Here is a 20563-nt window from a genome sequence, read left to right as displayed (position 1 = left end):
ATATTTAAGACTCCTTCCCAGCAGGACAGAAAAAAGAAAAACACGTGGTAACTATTCCTACTAAATTGTACAAACCAGACTGTAAAGCATAAAGACGGCAAATTCTGTACAGCTATTATAAGAAACATTGAATCTTTAGCTTCAGTTTTGGACCCTGGTCAAGTATTCTTTTCATCTATGGATCAAAAAATACATACGCCATTAGCTATTACAACAGCAAATGCTCAAGCACCTCTATTAATGTTCCTTGACTATCGTGTAAAACAACTTGATCATGATTTCGTGGTGGCACATAGTCAGCACGGATTCAGAAAATATCGTTCTTGCGAAACACAACTAGCTCTTTATACTCGTGAACTAATAAGTGCTATCGACAATGGTTATCAAATTGATTCCATATTTTTAGATTTCCTGAAGGCTTTCGACACCGTTCCTCACAAGCTTCTAACCAAACTGCGTGCCTACGGAATATCGCCTCAGTTGTGCGACTGGATTCGTGATTTTCTGTCAGAAAGATCACAGTTCGTAGTAATAGACGGAAAGTCATCGAGTAAAACAGAAGTAATATCCGGCGTTCCCCAAGGAAGTATTATAGGCCCTCTATTGTTCCTGATGTATATTAACAATATAGGAGAAGATCTCAGTAGCCGTCCTAGATTGAAACTTCCTTGCAGATTAAAACTGTTAATCCGCCAGGAAGTTTCATATCAGCGCACACTCCGCTGCAGAGTGAAAATCTCTTTCTAGCCGTCTTAGATTGTTGCAGATGATGCTGTCATTTACCGTCTTGTGAAATCATCAGATGACCAAACGAATTGCAATGTAGGCTGCGACAAGTGGCAATTGACCCTGAGCAAAGAAAAGTGTGAAGTTATTCACATGAGTACTAAAAGAAATCAGCTAAATTTCGATTACGCGATAAGCCACACAAATCTGAAGGCTGTAAATTCAGCTAAGTACTTAGGGATTACAATTACAAATAACCTAAATTAGAACGATCAGATAGATAATATTGTGGGTAGAGCAAACCAAAGACCGCGACTCATTGGCAGAACACTCAGAAGATGCAGCAGATCTACTAAAGAGACAGCTTACACCACGCTCGTCCGCTCTATTCTGGAGTATTGCTATGCGGTGTTGGATCCGCATCAGATGGGACTGACGGATGACATCGAAAAAATACAAAGAAGGGCAGCTCGTTTTATACTATCGAGAAGTAGCGGAGATAGTGGCACAGACATGATACGTGAATTGGAGTGGCAATCGTTAAAACAAAGGCGTTTTTCGTTGCGAAGGGATCTTCTCATGAAATCATCAGTTTTCTCCTCCGATTGCGAAAACATTCTGATGGCATCCACCTACACAAGGAGGAATTATCATCACGATAAAATTAGAGAAATCAGGGCACGCACAGAAAAAGCTATGTGCTCGTTCTTCCCGCGCGCCTTTCGAGAGTGGAACGGTAGAGAGACAGCTTGAAGGTTGTTCATTCAACCCTCTGCCAGGCACTTTATTGTGAATAGCGGAGTAATCACGTAGATATTGTTGTAGATGTGACTGAAAAACATAAACTTATTCCGTCTGTATAAGCAGATATTGTAATAAAGAAGCATGGTGATGGTAAACCAGAAGCTGTGATACATTCTGGATCTCCGCTGTAGCAATTCGTAGTGGAGAAGATTCTTCCCATAACGCAGACTAATGCCACAGACGTACATACACTTTCTGAATTACCAGATTTCGAAAAGTTAACGAGATCTCGAGAAGGTTTTGTAAAACCTGTGTTCATTTTCATTGCGATGGTGGTTCCGGTGACATGACTTGGGTGCTATTTACATTGCCACAGATGCTCCAGGAAGAAGTGTATTTAACTGAGTAGAGCGACGAAAGGCGCCTCTTAGTCGCGAATGTACTAGTGTTGTGTTAAAACATGACAGTTTGGTTCACATCTTGATCCAGTAAAGTAACTACCATACAGAGTTGGAGCTAGAAAAACGGCTCTTTGAGAGTGCAGGCATCGTGCTGACTAATATTCGGGGCCAAATGGTCACTGACGATTTTCCTGTGGTTTTCGAATACATTGTGCCAACACATACATATCTGACTGGGCATCGTACAGGCTAGGACATTGAAAAACGATGCTACGTGGTAAGCAAATAGTGTACGTGAATGACAATATTTTTTTTACAAATTGTGAAATGCGAGGTTGTCGCGTGTTGCAGCATGCGAATGATCTAGCCTGTAGCTATTATTATGAGAGGGGTTTTCACGACTACCTGTTTTGATTAAACAGCCTTGAGACAGATATGCACCCCTAGGAATTGATGACACGAAAGATAAATTTGCTCCGCAGTTACTACAGCTACCTTCGGGGCCCTGAGCGTCATCACTTTTGAAGCAAGTTCCGTACGACGTCTATTGTCTCAGTGTCGAGGCATACTTATTTAAATGATCATGTGGCACCTGTGGCCTATATTTTTCATCATACATAGCTACTAACCAACGCATGCAATCGCATAAGAGCCAATAAGAGCTTTTTCCCATCAATAAGATCGTCCTCAAAGAATTGCTGATAGACGTGCCAGGGAAGTTCTTTGTTTGATAAACGATGGCGATGAAGGTGATGTGGACACATAGAATGTTCCTAACATTATCCTAATAGAGAACCAAATGACTGCTATGCCAATCATAAATAGTATGAAGGAATGGGTCAAATTTTGTATCGTCCATTTGATTTGTTATGTTTCGTAAATTTTTTAAAACGTTTCATTTGTACTTGATTTTAGGAAAAAAATCAGATTTTATGTAGAAATACATAATCTTGGAAAGTGCTGTTTTAATTTAATAATTTCTAAATTTAAAACTACATAATAGGTTACATCACACCAGGGGAGAGGGTGCGTCACACAAATGTGACCATCTGTGACAAGGGGTGGGGGGGGGGGGATACCAAAAATCATGAAATTCGTGTGACGTAATTAATGAGTGGCCCTGAGAGGATGACTGTATCAGCATGACAATGCACCTTGTCATAAAGCAGCATCTGTGAGGCAATGGTTTGTGGACAACAAGATTTCCAAAATGTACTGGCCTGCCCAGAGTCCCGACCTGAACCCAGTGGAACACCTTTAGGATGAGATAGAAAGTCGTCTTCGCTCCAGACCCCAGCGTCGAACATACTACCTTCTTTGGTTTTGGATATTGAGAGAGATAGTAGACTACCTTCCTCCACAGACATTCAGACACCTCACTGAAAGTGCCCACGGCAGAGTTAAAGCCGTCATGAAAGCGGAGGGTGGACACGCCTCATATTAATGTCCGCTAATAGGTATCCGGATACTTTTGATGAGACAGTGTACTTTACTTGAAACTGCAATAACTGAAAAGTACATTACAGTTACATAGCTATGTTAATAGTACAGTTCAGCAGAAATTCTTGCCAGTTCTCAACAACTATAGCAATAATCATACTGATACCCTAATAATTGAGAATACAACATAGGTGCACCGGTAGTGAGAATAACAACATCATGAGTAAGCCCAATTATAATTGGCACTGAAGAGTGATTTCAACGACGATAATTCAGATCACAAAGTAAGTGTCCGCCACCATCTCTATTGTTGACTGCTGTCCATACAAATGAGCTTTTCAATCACCGACTTGTTAGGCCAACAATATTTAGGTCCTGAAATCTCAGTTTTCATCTCAAATACTATTAAATGCATAAAACTATTATATAAATAGAAAATAAAGGAAACAAACGAAAAATTCGGGGTAGGTATTAAAATCCATGGAGAAGAAATAAAAACTTTGAGGTTTGCCGATGACATTGTAATTCTGTCAGAGACAGCAAAGGGCTAGGAAGAGCAGTTGAACGGAATGGACAGTGTCTTGAAAGGAGGATATAAGATGAACATCAACAAAAGCAAAACGAGGATAATGGAATGTAGTCGAATGAAGTCGGGCGATGCTGAGAGAATTAGATTAGGAAATGAGACACTTAAAGTAGTAAAGGAGTTTTGCTATTTGGGGAGCAAAATAACTGATGATGGTCGAAGTAGAGAGGATATGAAATGTAGACTGGCAATGGCAAGGAAAGCGTTTCTGAAGAAGAGAAATTTGTTAACATCGAGTATAGATTTAAGTGTCAGGAAGTCGTTTCTGAAAGTATTTGTATGGAGTGTAGCCATGTATGGGAGTGAAACATGGGCGATAAATAGTTTAGACAAGAAGAGAATAGAAGCTTTCGAAATGTGGTGCTACAGAAGAATACTGAAGATTAGATGGGTAGATCATATAACTAATGAGGAGGTATTGAATAGGATTGGGGAGAAGTTTGTGGCACAATTTGACTAGAAGAAGGGATCGGTTGGTAGGACATGTCCTGAGGCATCAAGGGATCACAAATTTAGCATTGGAGGGTAGCGTGGAGGTTAAAAATCGTAGATGGAGACCAAGAGATGAATACACTAAGCAGATTCAGATGGATGTAGGTTGCAGTAGGTACTGGGAGATGAAGAAGCTTGCACAGGATAGATTAGCATGGAGAGCTGCATCAAACCAGTCTCAGGACTGAAGACCACAACAACAAATAGAAACACAACGTAACCACTCACTAAGCATGTAAGTTTTTTTTTTACTTATGAAATGTTTCAGTCGCTTTGCTCCATCTTCAGGTGGCAGTTACGGACTTAAAATTTCGTCATTTGTTAAGTTGTGTTTTTTTGTATTTTAAACGAACAGTCACCGCAGCAGTCTGCTAAACGTGCGTAAAAAATCAAATGATGTTTGGAGAAAACATTTAATTTTTATGCAGACATTGCCGTTGGCACCAAAAAAAAAAAAATGTTTGTGGTTGAGTTCAAAATGTGAATTACCTACCTCATTACGAAATTTCCAGGGAATTATTTGCCATAAGTAAGTATTAGCGCACCTTAAGGTTTTATTCGAGTCCGGAAACTAGTTAAGGTAAAATCTGTTTTAGGCAAATCATTAAGCGTGAACAGGATGGTGAATTTCAGATTTCCCTTAAACTTTTGGAAACTGGAAGAAAGTTCTGAATTTCAAATGGGAAAATGGTTCAAAATTAGAACCGTTCAACAAATGTCTCAACAGTAACCTTCCTTTTCTTTGAAAAGTTTTCCGTGCGCTACTCCGATTTGATGATATCATAAAAGTTGTCTTCCTGGCAGTGATGAGTTGTAAACGCTTTAGGAAGCAAGCATAAATTATGTAGGACAACAGATGATCTTAAAAATACGCTTACCTACAAAATTTCCTGCAATTTCGTAGTGATTTACCGGACTTTAAAGTTTATCTTCCTGTATAGTTTTCGTGGAATTTTGAGTGTCTGTCTAATAAACTACGATTTAATTAAAGATCGCCGTATATAGTTCGTGAAGTTTGGGCACTTACCAGTAAAAGAAAAATCTATACTTCCTGGAACATTAGTGTTTAACGCCTCGTCGAGTCATGGAGCATGAACTCAGATAGTTACAGGGCTGAATGATAACCATCTCCTCCATGCACTGCACTTCCCAACAAATTACAGTATATTGCATTTAGTCTCTGACACAACCTCAGATACCCACAAGTTACAGCTGACAGTTGTGGCTACATTGGAACCAACTGGGGAAAGTTCATCAGCTGTCATCGAGTTTCTAAGAGCAGGATCTGTTGCTCATGTTAAAATTTATCGAAGAATGAAATGATTTTATGGTAACAGCTACGTCGATGTTGGCACTGTGCAGCGACGCGTAAATAAATGTAAGGCTGGCAGATCTGTTACAGTGGAGTTACGTGAAAAACATAGACCTGTACGACCTTTATCATCAACCAAAGAGTCATAGATGGCAACTTAATACACGATACATAGACAATTCAAGACGTGAAGAAGCTCATCAGGGAAATTCATGGGGAAAAAAAGAATATTTAGTTGCAGCAAGACACACTAGGCCACACAATTTGTGACGCAACACAATATTCCATAGATAGTCGCTATACTGATCTAACCCTGAGACAAAGTTGTGCAATATGGCGTCACGAATTGATATGTTGGAAGGCGTAACGTATACATTTATTTATTGACACCACTCCTACCGGAGGTTCGAGTCCTCCCTCGGGCATGGGTGTGTGTGTTTTTCTTAACATGTGCAAGTCTAGGGACCGATGACCTAAGCAGTTTGGTCCCTTAGGAATTCACACACATTTGAACATTTACTGACAAAAAAAGAATTGCTAATAATTAAAGTGTATTGAGTGAGTAACAAGATTTATAGTGAAGCTATTTGTGTGTTATGAAAGCAAGAGTAGCCCAAGTTATCACCTTTTTTTAAGATGTAACTTTTGGGCGTTCTTGTCGTTGCTGTGGATCTCAGTCCAAAGAATGGTTCAAATGGCTCTGAGCACTAAGGGACTTAACATCTGAGGTCATCAGTCCCCTAGAACTTAGAACTACTTAAACCTAACTAACCTAAGGACATCACACACATCCATGCCCGAGGTAGGATTCGAACCAGCGACCGCAGCAGTCGCGCGGTTCCGGACTGAAACGCCTAGAACCGCTCGACCACCGCTGTCGGCTCCAAAGAATGATTTGATGCATTTCTCAGTGCTAGTGTATACTGTACAAGATTCGTCTGTGCATGATTATAATTCGCTGTATCCACTTTTAAACTGCTTACTGTAGCCAGGCCTTGATCCCCCCTCCCCCCCCCCCCCCCCCCCGCACCCCATACACACACAAACACATCCCGCCACTATTCTGTCTGCCTCAGGATGCTTCCTATCAACCGACCCCTTCGAACTCTTCTCTTAGCAAGTGTGTGCAATGAATTTCTGTTTTCACCATTTCGATTCAGTATTTCCTTATTAGTTATTCGATATTCTCACCTAATCTTCAACACGACATTTTAAAAGCTTCTATTCTCTTCTTGTCTCAACTGTTTGTCGTCCATGTTTCACTACTGGGAAAGACGACAAATATGTTCAGAAAAGACTTGCTAACACATTTATATTCGATGTTAAAATATTTTTCATTTTTAGAAATGCTTTTCCTCCTGTTCCCAGTCTGTATTTAATCTCTTTTCTACTTCGACTGGGCTACTGGAAACCAAGGCTTAAATACAGTAAGCAGATTCAATTGGATGTAGGGTGCGGCAGTTATAAAGAAATGAAGAGGCTTGCACAGGACAGGCAAGCACGAAAAGCTGCATCAAACTGGAGATCACAACAGCTACTTGGGCTGTCGTCAATTATCTTGCTCCCAGATAGTTAGTCGTCTACTGCTTTTAGCGACTCATTTCCTAATCTAATGCCGTCATCATCACCTGACTTAATTTTTCGACACTTCATTACTCTTGTTTTGCTTCTGTTGATGTTCATCTTTTAACCTCTTTTCAAGACACGATCCATTGCTTTCTAACGCTCTTCCAAATCCGTCGACGTCTCTTGCAAAATTACGCTGTTGAGAGACCTCAAAGTTCTCATTTCCCATCCGTGAAAGATATTCCGAGATTTAGCTACGTTTGTCTTTACGGCCCGCTCAGTGTCTATATTTAATAATATAGGGGATAGGCTTAAATCTCCCTCAACTTCTACCTCTCTTTCATTTCCTTTGAGTCTTGCAACTGCAGTCTCGTTTCTGTACAAATTGTTTGTAATCTACTGCGTATTGTGATTCAAATGGAAGCACACACACACCACTTCACTGCCATGACATCAAACGTGAAGGGGTCACACGACCGAGTGGTCTAAGCTCTACCCTATATAGAGGGTGTAACGGGAATAAGTGGAGATATTTCTATTGGCAACTGAGCACAGTGTACCGAACAACATTACATCAGTGTTTACATTATTTGCAGACCAATAATTACAGCTATTGTAAGTCGTATATTTTAGGTTGGTTAGTACTTCTAAGTACTTGTGGCAAGAGCAAGCCATTAATGCTTTCCCCTGGGCAGCAGGTCAGGTGTTGAACTGTGGGCGAGCGGACGTAGAGCAGTTGGCCTGCACCAGTATAGCCAACCTTGTCACAATCACCCACTAGTGGGCGTTCCAGATTTCATGGTAGGCGGTAGGTGGCAGGAGTTTTTAAAACATTTCCGTTGGTTTTTCATAAGATTTTGATATAAAGCTGTTGGTAACTAATTATTACTATATGCTTTAACTTGTTGTAACTCTGCTTCATAAACTTCGTGAGTTAAAGTTACTTTCCTACCTTACAAATCACTATAACTGAGAAAGCATTGAGCGATCAGAGAATTTTATGTCTAACAGAAATGCAAAAGTGAGCACTAGGTAAAAGAGGTTCACTACCCCTGGTGTATACTGACAGGCCACTTATTGTTAGTGGTGCAGTTACGACTGTGCGGAAAACATCAGGTACGATATTATATGACGTGTTTGTGGGAAGACTGTTTGATGCGGAGAAAAAAGCAACACGCTGATATGTGCATATTAGGGTATCACATATACTTATGCCCGTTACACCGTACATAGCGTTCTAAATAGAGCAGTGTGCTCTATTAATGGGGTGTGTAATATTTTGCTCAGGTAGCTGAAGTCGTTTTTTTAAAAAAAATACTTTTCTGTATGACACTGGTTCACGTTGCTGAATAGTCACTAGCCCTATCTGCATTATCACGAACACAAAATCAGCATTAACAGTGCGCGCTATCGTACATTTACAGAATTGAGAGAAGTCTAAAACATGCATGAATTCGTAAATTCGATTTCATGCTTCCCCAAACTTCATAACAAAGTATTTACCACTGTTACTAAAAGCAAAATTTATTACGCCATTAAAACCAACCTGGCTTTTCACTCGTGCGCCATTACAACGTCCTTCGTGACAAATAACCTATCCTAGGAGAATACCCAGCGTTCTCTGCGCCAAGCTTCCATGGCTATATTTAACGTGGAGTGTCACCATAAACGTAACACATTCCTCTCGACAAATTCTTTTTCAAACTGTGAGTTTTCAAATGAAAAAGATTCAGTTTAAAAAAGCTACAGCCATGAATTTTAAGGGCCACCTCTATATTTTATAATGTGGTGAACTTTACTATATTATACCCAAATGTTTTGACAGTGTTGACTGGAATAAGTTCTTCGAACTCTGAAGATAGCATTAATAAAATGTGTGGAATGAAGACAGACCATCTGGCGTAGTATGAAGTCGAATGCACGAATCCATTCATTTTGGTGTGTGTGATTTAGACTTACGATACTGCGCACCGTTAGAGTCGCTTTTGCGTTCGTGATAATGAAAGTAAGTCTAGCGATTGTTCAGTAACGTGAACCAACGTCATCAAGGAAAGCATTTTTTAATAAACCAATTGTGCTCACTAGATAGGCTACTAGACATCCCCTGAAGAGATAACACTGCTCTCTTTACAGCGCTATATACTGGATGCAATGGGTATAAGTACAGATATTTCTGTTGGTGACTGAGGACAGTGTACTGAACAACATTACATCAGTATTTACATGGTTTGCTGACTAACAATAATTATAGCCGTTACAAGTTGTATGTTTCTAGGTTCAGTATTAGCTCTACATATGCGTAGCAGGTGACAATTAATACTTATTGTCGCCTGGGCAGCAGGCCAGGTGTTGAAGTGTGGACGTGTGGATGCAAAACGGTGAGTTTATAATGACAGGCGTAGTCCACTTAGAGGTGCAGTTATGATTGTGCAGAAAACATCAGATCCTGGTTGTGGGAAGACTGTTTGACACAGAGAAGATACACCCAACATAATGATGTATGTACTTAATAAAGTAACACATATAAAAATATCTCACTTATAGTTGTAAGTGTAGAGCTTGTACCAGGTAGACTTCTAATCTCTTCGCCACTGGGGTGGTATACGTGTGTTCCCATTTTAACAATAACGTTGTAAAATTAAACATACTGAGGCATCTCGAACAGAATCACTTGCTCCACAGCAATCAACGTGGCAGTCAGAGTAATACCCAACTTGCGCTTTACTCACATCATCCACAAAATAATAGATCAAGGAAATCAGGTATTTCTTGACATCCGATATGCATATTACACACGAGAGTGCGATTGTATGAGATATCAAACAAAACTTCTGAGTGGTTGAGATATGTTTGTAGGCAGGACACAGCGTGTTATCGTGGACGTAGTCAGTTACAGAAATAGAAGCAACTTAAGGCGTGCCTCAGGAAATTGTATTTGGGGCCTTTGTTGTTCTTGTTGTGCATTAACGACTTGGCAGACACTATTAACAGAAATCTTAAATTTTTTGGCAGATGATACAGTTATGTATAAAGAAATACTGTCTGCAGAGAGCTGCAGTAATGTCCATTCGGATCTTGATAAGATTTCAAAAACATGGAAAGATCGACAACTTGCTGGAAATGTACAAGGGCATGCTGAGAAGTAATGCTCCGAAGTTTTATGTGAAAACTCTCAAAGCTTTTTAAATACAGCAGACGTTATTCATTGAAACGTCCCCTTTGAAAAATTTATGAATTACTGTGCTGATAAACCTCTTACATTATTTGCTTTTCAAACCGCTGAGCAGAACTAACTGTACTCAGACATTTCGCTTTTCGCTCTTTGCCTATTCTGATCAACACTAAAATGACACACAATATTTTTAGCGCAACGCAATCTGACTTTCAATAATCCCTGCAAAAGAATGGCCCTGACTAACATTAACCTATATCTTTCACAAATCACTTACCTCACAAAAATCTTCGTTATTCGAACTACTGCAACACAGCGAGCGCCACTACTGCCAGCTAAATAAAAGATTCAAACTACGGAAGGCACTAACTACTGATAGGCATAGTTAGCAAATGAAAGATTTTAATAGAGAACAAACAATGTATTTACCTTAATAGTGTTGAAAAGTCATAATATACATAGCAATTCATGACATCCACTCTTACAAATTTCAAAACTCCGCCATCTCTCTCCCCACATCCACCACTGCTGGCGGCTCACCTCCAACTGCGCAACGCTACGCGCTGTTCACATCCAGCTGCCCAACACTACAATGGCAGACAACAATGCAAACTAGCCACAGACTGCACACAGCACAGCCAGTGATTTTCATACAGAGCGCTACGTAACGTTGCCAATAAGAAAACATAAACAGCCTCCTTACATCATATTATACATCTTTATTCTTTACGTCTAGATAATTATTTCTCAGTATAGTTACCCTGGCGATGAACACATTTCTCCCAACGAGAGACGAGTTTTTGATGCCGTCACTGCAGAGTGTTTGACTCTGCTGACGGAGCCATAACCTCAGCTCTGCTTGCACCGCTTCATCACTATCATACTGAAGTCCTCCGGTTTCTTTAGGTTTTGGAAACAGATGAAAATCTGCTGGGATCAATTCGAGAATGTGCGGAGGATGATCGATGACAGTGAACCCAAGGTGTCGGACTGTTCCAAATGTCGCAGTGCTCGTGTGTGGTCTAGCATTGTCATGCTGAAGGAGAGGATGTTCCATGTTGTGGGCGAACTCTTCGAATTCGTGATTTTAGTTTTCATAGAGTCTCTCACGCACCAACATAGTTGCGCTACACACAGCAAAGTTACTCGCTACAATTCGGAGCCTTCTAGTGGCAGAGGCTTGTAACTTGCGTCGGCGAAGGGGGAAGTCAGTCGAGTAATATGCATGGTATTTAATACCTCAACCTATACTGAGAACACAATTAAAAATCTTAGGCATGCCCTTGTACAAACAAGTAAAATTATGCACATCATAAAACAAAGAAACGTAGATCCTATGACTATAATATCAATGATTGAAAATGGAAATCAGTTAACTGGTTCAAATAACTGGTTGAAACGATTTGTGTGGATATGAAATGGAATGTCCACATAGGCTCAGTCGCAGGTAAAGTAGGCTCGGGACTTGGGTTCATTGGCAGATTTCGAGGTAAATGCAGTCAGTGCACAAAAGAGAAAGATTACAAATCACCTGTGCACCTGAACTTATAATCTGTGAGGGACCATTGCCATATAGAAACAATAGGCGATACTGGACGCTTAGAAAGAAGGGTGGCATAAATGGACGGGGGTTTGTTCGATTCGCTGGAGAGCATCACAGAAATTCTAATCACAGCGCGCACAGAGGCATTTACATAGTCATTTTCGCCAGGTTCACTACATGATTGGAACGGGGAGAAGTCCTAACATCCTAAGTATGTACCATGCACTTCACAGTGTTTTGCAGAGTATATATGTAGGTAGGTTGTAACGTTAAAATATCAAAATCGCAGCCCTGTAATGCACCAAGAACTAGTTGTCACAAAAACTCAGGCGGTAAAAATGGAATAGTTGTAAGACGACTTTGTTGTCCGTCCTTCTCTCTGTCTGATAAGACTGTTTTTTCTCAGGATGGGTAAAGGTATCAAGTTGAAACTTGTGTCACATACGAAGGTCTATGATCCCTTAGCGGTGTAAATAATTTAAGCTTCTAAGTCAATGCAGTCAAAAAGTACGGCCACGTCACATATTTTGATCCTAGCAAACTCACCGACTGATTAAACCGGTGTACCTGCACGTTGGGCCTGCTGCTCCAGCGGTAAGGCGCGTGACGAAAAACTGACCGGTCGCAGGATCGAATCTCGGCCGGGCCAGCAGTTTTCCAGTCTTCGTTTTAACCTAGCCTTCGTCTCTCAACGATTTGAGGAGTCGCCAGAAAAGAAACGCTGTTGGGATTCCACGTTAAACTGAAGGTCCCCATTATATTTGATAACCGGGGTGGACACACAAAGTCGCCGAAGTAGCGTCCAATGTAGACTTGCATCAGGCAGCTGCAACACACAAAATTATTATTATCGTCTATATACGTAATTAAATCTGTACGGAACGCTCAAAGCGCTAATCCTACTTACATATTTTTTTAAAATTTTATCTTATTTTAGGTCACAACAATTTTCCGACTAAGCACTTCGTTCTTTTACAGTATCGTGCTATCTTCAATACTAACATGATTTCACAATCACAAAGCTAAATTTATTGACACGAGAAACGTTCTCATCCAGTTACCCGTCAGCTGTTGGATTCTCTCCGAAATACCGTCCGCCTCGTAGATCGTAAAGTTACTGCGCCAGCAGGCCCCTGGTTGCAGGCTGCAGGCTGGTGACCTTTGCTCCCCTATCACCCTTCGCTTTCCTACACTGTCCAACGTGTCTGCAAGTAACGGTGTACCACTGGCAGCCATGTAATACAGAGAAAAGCGATGGTCATAAAAGGACCGAAACCGACGGGCACCGGGGACTTGTTTTACGACGTGTCAAAGACCATCCATTTCAAACTCGACGAGAATTGGTGCTGTCGGTGAAAGCAGGCCCATCTCAGTCAGTTTCCGATCGAACATTTCAGAGGGAACTATATGCAATAGACATTTGGTGTAGAATCATTCGCTACGGTCGCAGGTTCGAATCCTGCCTCGGGCAGGCCGACGAGATGCGATTTTGGCGCTTTTCAAATGATGCAAGACTTCCAGTACACTGACGGCCCAATGAGGCGCTTAACCCGCAATGAGTGGTAATAAATCTAGCAGCTAGCCAATGTATTGCTTCAATGTCTTTCTTTAATGCAACCTGGTGGGGATCCCAAAGACTCGAGAAATACTCAAGAATGGGTCGCAGTAGTGCTCTATACGTGTCTCAAAAACGTTACGCCTAGGTAATCAATCGACATAACAGTGTCTAGCAGCACGCAACAAATACTATATTCGAAAATTACAGGACTGCTTTTCCTACTCATCAGCATAAACTTATGTTTTCCTAAGTTTATAGCATGCTTCCAATCATTACACCAAATAGAAATTGTGTCTAAGTCATCCTCTATCCTCCTACAGTGACTCAACGACAACACTCTTCTGTACATTGCAGCGTCATCAGCAGACAGTCGCAGATTGCTGCTGACCCTATCCGTCTGATGATTTATGTGCACAGAGAACAAGAGCGGCCCTAGGAGACTCGCCGTCGGGGACAAATTATTGGGTTCTATTACTCCAGAAGCTTTCCAGCCACTCAGAGATCGGGGAGGGGGAACTACTCCATACGCTCGAACATTTATCATCAGTGAAAATGTATCCAACTATCTGGGTACCATACTGAAAAAATGGGAGTATTTCACTCAAAGGAAATACTGAGGAAAGTATCCGTGTTTTATCAACTAACATATGCCCATCTTGTTACTCATAAAGATTATCATATAATCAAACAAAGATAGGGAAGAAATCGACCTTGCGCTATTCAGAGAAACCATGCAAGCACTTGTCTAATAGATTCAGGTGACAAATGTTGATCGTGTTAGGACAGCAACCAGCCACAAATTTACTTTGAGTTCCTTTATTCAAAGGAAACCGTTACCGGTTTCGAATCGTTGCGATTCATCATCAGACGGTTTACACGCTTTCTTTCTACATTTGGTGTGTTTTTTGCAGATTAATTGTCCTAAAACATAAATAAAACACAATTACAAACACGCCCCACACAGATGGTTGCGTTGCAGATTTTCGTTGCATGTGACTTACGTGAAACGTCGGTTTCGAGTGATTGTTTCTATAACGTTCATCCAATCGATGTAAATGCATTCCCACTGCATCCTCGTTGTTGTACACGTAATAGTTCTCACTGTACACTTTAGATTTGTCACTGAGTTCATTCCAACCACGCACCACATGTTTTGGTACATACAAAGAGCTTACAAACATATGGGTGTCACAGATGCTATGATATATCGTAACATTTGACGATGATGTCCTATGTTTGGAAAGGATCATATATTCTTTTACAAAACTGTAATGTCTTTTACATTAGTGTAGAGAGATTGAATTTTTTTTAAAATATATATGTATACATCTGTTATTGCTAATTTAATTATAAAGTTTTTTATATATATTTAGAGCTGTATAGGTAAAATAGTACATTATTTTATTACATTTGGCAGCATGAGAATTATAGTAACAATAAATTTTCTACTTGATCTGCAGATAGGTGTATTAATATTATTTTTTTTTTTTTTGCTTTGGAGGCTGGAAAGTAATTTTTGGAAATTTTTCAGGAAAGGGGCGTTAACCAACTCTGTTTGTTCGTTAAGGATATAGTCTGGGGTGCTGTTTTTGTGTGTGTGTATTTCTAATTCTTCTAATATATTCATAGTGGCCCCTTTTTCTGTTAGATGTAAAATCTTTAAGTTGTCCTCAATGTTACCCACTGAATGGTTTTCTTCAGCAATATCGGCTGCAAATGCTGATTTGTTCAAGTTACCGAGTCTTAGGGCGTCAATATGTTCTTTATATCTAATTTCAAAACTTCTGCCTGTCTGTCCAATGTAGAATTTGGGGCATGTTTCACACTTGAGTTTGTATATTCCTGATTTACGGTAGGGACTCTTGGAGGTGTTTACATCATGTATCACTTTTTGTTGTAATTTATTTTTTGTGGAAAAGCTGATTCTGATATTTTTCTTCTTTTTGAATAAGTTTGCTATTTGGTATGAAAGTGGGCCTATGTATGGGAGAGTAGTATATTTAGGTTTGGCTTCAGTGGCACACTGATTTGACTTGAAGTGACTGCTGTGAAGTGGATCTGTGGGTTTTGTCTGCATTTTGTTGTGGAGTTTTTCTATTATTGTGGGTTTATATTCATTATTATGAGCAACTGTTTTAATTATATTGAGTTCATTTTGTTGGTCTGTGTCACTCATTGGTACTTTTTTAATTCAGTGTAGCATCGTTCTGAAATATGCCATTTTTTGTTGGCGGGGGTGGCAAGATGAGTTGCTAATACTGACATCTGTGGTGGTAGGTTTTCTGTAAATACTGAATTGATGTTTATTGTTAGTATTGCAAATTTTCAGGTCAAGAAAGTTAATGCTTTTATTAGTTTCATGTTCAACTGTGAATTTAATATTTTTGTGCATTTTGCTAAGATCTGCTGCTAATGTATCTATTTCATTGCTTGTACCATCAAAAAGCAGTATTGTATCATCAACATATCTTCTGTAGTATATTATTTTGTTTGAGATGTGCTGGTTGGCAGAAAAGAATTTTTGTTCTATATGGTTGATATAAATGTCAGCCAATATCCCAGCTAAGCTACTTCCCATTGCCAAACCATCATGTTGTTGGTACAGTTTGTTGTTGAAGCTAAAGTAATTATGGTCTAGAATAAGTGAAAGTATTTCTATGAGTTCACAGATCTCTGCAACACTAATTTTCTTATATTTAAGCAGATTGTTTCTTATAATGTTAATAGTCTCTTTTACAGGGATGTTCGTGTACAGGTTGACTATGTCTAGTGATGCTAATTTAGCTGTTGGTGGGATGTGGATGTCTTTAATTAAGCTTATGAGTTCATGTGTGTTATGTATGGTGTAGTTATTTTCAAATGTATAGTATTTGGTAATGAGGTCTTTTAATTTACGGCTTATGAAGTATGCAGGGCTGTTTCTTGAGTTAACAATCGGGCGAATGGGACAATTTTCTTTATGAACCTTTGGCTGTGCACGCAGTTTTGGTGCCGAGGGATTCATTGTTATGCAGTTACGTATTTCATATTTGTTCAGTAAAAAGTTACAGTTTTGTAGTAGCTTTCGGAGTTTAGTTTGGAATTTTACTGTAGGATCCGTCTTTATTTCAGTAATATTGTTGCTATGGAAAAATTGCAAGGTTTTCTCTACATATTCCCTTTCATGCATTATGATTAAAGAATTTCCTTTGTCAGCTTTTACTATGAGTGCTTTACTTTCAGACAGTTTGCTATTAATATTTTTCAAATCTTTAAGTTCAGTGTTTTTGCGGGTGTTATTTGTTTGAAGTTGTTTCATTATCAGTTTATTTGTCTTGTATGCAACTGCATTTTTCTCACATGTGTCTAGTTTTGCTGTGTCACAAGCAAGTTTTGTGCAGGCTATGAGGTTTTTAACACTGTGATTATTGAGATTTGTTCCAATATTATGTTTCAGACCTTTATTTAACAAAGTGAGTTCACTGCTGCTAAATTGGATATCAGTTGTATTAATGACTCTATCAAAAAATTTGTGTTGGCTTAGCTGTTTGTTATTATCAAACTCTGGATTGTTCATAGATTTTAAGGCTTCAATTTCCTTTTTGTGTTTGGATAGGATTATCTTTTGTTCTTTGTCTACTTTATCGTCTATGTGCTGTAGGATGTGTGAGAATTGTAAAGGTGAGAGGCTGTGTCCTAGCTGCAGATGCAAGTTGTACATGACATTGTTTAAGTGTTCTTTTTTCTTGTATTGCATTTTAATCTCTGTTTTTAACCATATATTTTCACATTTTTGCTTAGCAAATCTGGCAGCTTTAGTTTTGCAGTTAATTTTGACTTTCACATATTTTGGGACTATTTTAAGTGACATACACTCTTTGTTGAATTTAATGTTAAGAGACGTTTTCATTAGGTTAAACACGATCAACATTTGTCTTCAAAAACAGCCACGGTCTCCAATATGTCATCATATGACAAAATTGCAGATTCAGGTGAGCCATGGAAAACCTAAATTTGGATGGCAGTATGGAGAGTTAAACTGAGCTCTTCCTGAATGTGAAACAACTGCGTTACCCATTACGTTGTGGATTTGACATTATTTCTTTGAGGGACGTTCAGTAACACAATGCATTTTTTTCCGAAAGCAAATTGGTTTTATTCAGAATTCCAGTACACTATATTATCCCCCACTCTTTTGCCTTCAACACCCTAGTTTTCGGCATAACCTCTGCTCAGTGCGACGTCATTACGCTATCTCACTGGGAGGGCCTTTATGTCCACATGGCACGACTCTACTGGCTGACGTTGGAGTCAACGTCTTGCAGCAGCAATAACATCCCTATCAACGACGTACTACTTCGTTGTGACAAACAAATGGAAGTTTACTGTTAGGCAGCGAGGAAAGGGACACACCTTTGAGTACCCTAAGCTGTGGAAGAGTGTTTCAGCACTACCAACAGAAACGTCCAATTGAGCAGCGAGGTGTTTCATTGTGAACCGTCGATGACCTCGGATGAGAGTGTCCGCACGTTCCAACATTGCAGGAATCGCAACTGTGTGCGGCCAACCGGCACGTGGGAGATCGGACAGGTTTGTCCGACCTTGTTGCTTTTGTTCACTGCCAGGCTGTAAGAGGTCCATGAATAAGGAATTTATTGCTAGCGCACTCGAGCAGATGTAACTTCGATGGAATGCTCACGCGCTGCCTGCGATATGTGTGCTACAATAAAATCACAGACCAGAGAGCACTGCCGGCAGCAGCAGTAGGAGTAGTAGGTTGGTTGGTTGTTTTGGGGAAGGAGACCAGACAGCGAGGTCATCGTTCTCATCGGATTAGGGAAGGACGGGGAAGGAAGTCTGCCGTGCCCTTTTAAAGGAACCATCCCGGCATTTGCCTGGAGCGATTTAGGGAAATCACGGAAAACCTAAATCAGGATGGCCGGACGCGGGATTGAACCGTCGTCCTTCCGAATGCGAGTCCAGTGTGCTAGTCACTGCGCCACCTCGCTCGGTAGTAGGAGTAGTAGCTGGCACTCGGGCGGTGGGGCCAGTTGTGGAAAGTGATGCAGTATAAGGTAAAAGCAGCCGCGCGCGTGTGTAATTTGTAACAACTGATTTTGTACTATTGTTATATCATGTCCCATGCAAATGTTTTTAAAAATCTTTTAATAATAATCTTTCTTATAAAGATAACTTTTGACAATCGTTCATTCGAATTTAAAGATTTTACTAATTTCGCTATCTAGCGTGTAGCTACAGGAGCTCGTCTTTTATAGTAATCCCCTTTTACTCAGTACGAGGTCGGGGTTGCTAAGAGGAATTTTTGCCTATTGTACGTTGTGCTTTGACGACACGACTGACATGGCGCGTCGTTTCCTGTTGCAGTCTGAGCAGCTGGCGGCCGCCGTGAGGGAGCGGAGCTGCAGCTCGACCACAGCGACGCGCAGACACCGGCTCGCCAGCGGCCTCACCTGGCTCTCCGCGGACGGCATCTCGCTCTCCGCTGATTCCCTCCAGGTTCGTTTCGTGGCCAAAGCCGCGCCCAACTAACACCGGCGTGAATTTTCCTAGGTCGTTGTGTTTTTTGCGTCCATTCCACCTCGGTCAGCGGAAGTAAACTCCAGCCAGAATACACTAGGGGCCATTACAGAGGTAATCGCCTCGAAAATATCACGCTGCGTGGTGACGGTGTTACAACTTCTCTATATATTCAGCCTTCAGTGCGACACTTTTTGGCAACAATGGATAGCGTGGCACAGAGCTTGGTTCTAGGAGTCTCCATTTTGGCTGTCCAGCAAACGTTCCACGTCGAAACTTACATGGTTCTCAATCGGTATCTACCACGCAATGGTTTCCTCATTCGAGGAAAGGCGAAGACTTAACTGGGTGTCATGGTAATATGGGCGCGGGACAAAATTTGATAAAACATATGAGTGGCAACATATGTGAGTGTATCGCGTGGAGAATGAGCTGAAGCGAAAACACGCCTGTTGACAGCTTCCCGCGATGCTTCATCTGCACAGCCCCTTTTTACGTCGTCAGATTTCGGTAATGTGCTCCTGTAACGTGTAGTCCCTTACGAGCCTAATCTGTCAGTACCACACCACGTCAATCCCAGAAAACGCTTAGCGTCACCTTGCCTGATGCTGGGTGGCTCCTCGCTTCTTTCAGGAGATGAATCCACATGTTTTCACTGCTTGCTCTGGTCCGTTGTCTCGGGATCATACACCACCGGCCATTAAAATTGCTACACCAAGAAGAAATGCAGATGATAAACGGGTATTCAGTGGACAAATATACACTCCTGGAAATGGAAAAAAGAACACATTGACACCGGTGTGTCAGACCCACCATACTTGCTCCTGACACTGCGAGAGGGCTGTACAAGCAATGATCACACGCACGGCACAGCGGACACACCAGGAACCGCGGTGTTGGCCGTCGAATGGCGCCAGCTGCGCAGCATTTGTGCACCGCCGCCGTCAGTGTCAGCCAGTTTGCCGTGGCATACGGAGCTCCATCGCAGTCTTTAACACTGGTAGCATGCCGCGACAGCGTGGACGTGAACCGTATGTGCAGCTGACGGACTTTGAGCGAGGGCGTATAGTGGGCATGCGGGAGGCCGGGTGGACGTACCGCCGAATTGCTCAACACGTGGGGCGTGAGGTCTCCACAGTACATCGATGTTGTCGCCAGTGGTCGGCGGAAGGTGCACGTGCCCGTCGACCTGGGACCGGACCGCAGCGACGCACGGATGCACGCCAAGACCGTAGGATCCTACGCAGTGCCGTAGGGAACCGCACCGCCACTTCCCAGCAAATTAGGGACACTGTTGCTCCTGGGGTATCGGCGAGGACCATTCGCAACCGTCTCCATGAAGCTGGGCTACGGTCCCGCACACCATTAGGCCGTCTTCCGCTCACGCCCCAACATCGTGCAGCCCGCCTCCAGTGGTGTCGCGACAGGCGTGAATGGAGGGACGAATGGAGACGTGTCGTCTTCAGCGATGAGAGTCGCTTCTGCCTTGGTGCCAATGATGGTCGT

At 41.3% G+C, this 20563-nt stretch overlaps 1 protein-coding gene across 1 annotated transcript in view; it reads left to right on the top strand.

The window, feature by feature from the left end:
• LOC126455952 (uncharacterized) overlaps nucleotides 1–20563 on the top strand; it is a 312305-nt gene that overhangs the window by 251819 nt on the left and 39923 nt on the right. The window contains exon 13 of the mRNA XM_050091709.1: nucleotides 18905–19036. Coding sequence (XP_049947666.1) covers nucleotides 18905–19036 — 132 coding nt within the window. The remainder of the gene's footprint in view (nucleotides 1–18904; nucleotides 19037–20563) is intronic.

This window comes from Schistocerca serialis, chromosome 2 (genome assembly GCF_023864345.2).
Source record: "Schistocerca serialis cubense isolate TAMUIC-IGC-003099 chromosome 2, iqSchSeri2.2, whole genome shotgun sequence".
Lineage (NCBI taxonomy): Eukaryota > Metazoa > Arthropoda > Insecta > Orthoptera > Acrididae > Schistocerca > Schistocerca serialis.
Note: the sequence above shows the minus strand (reverse complement) of the source record. Positions and strands in the feature narration are given on the sequence as shown.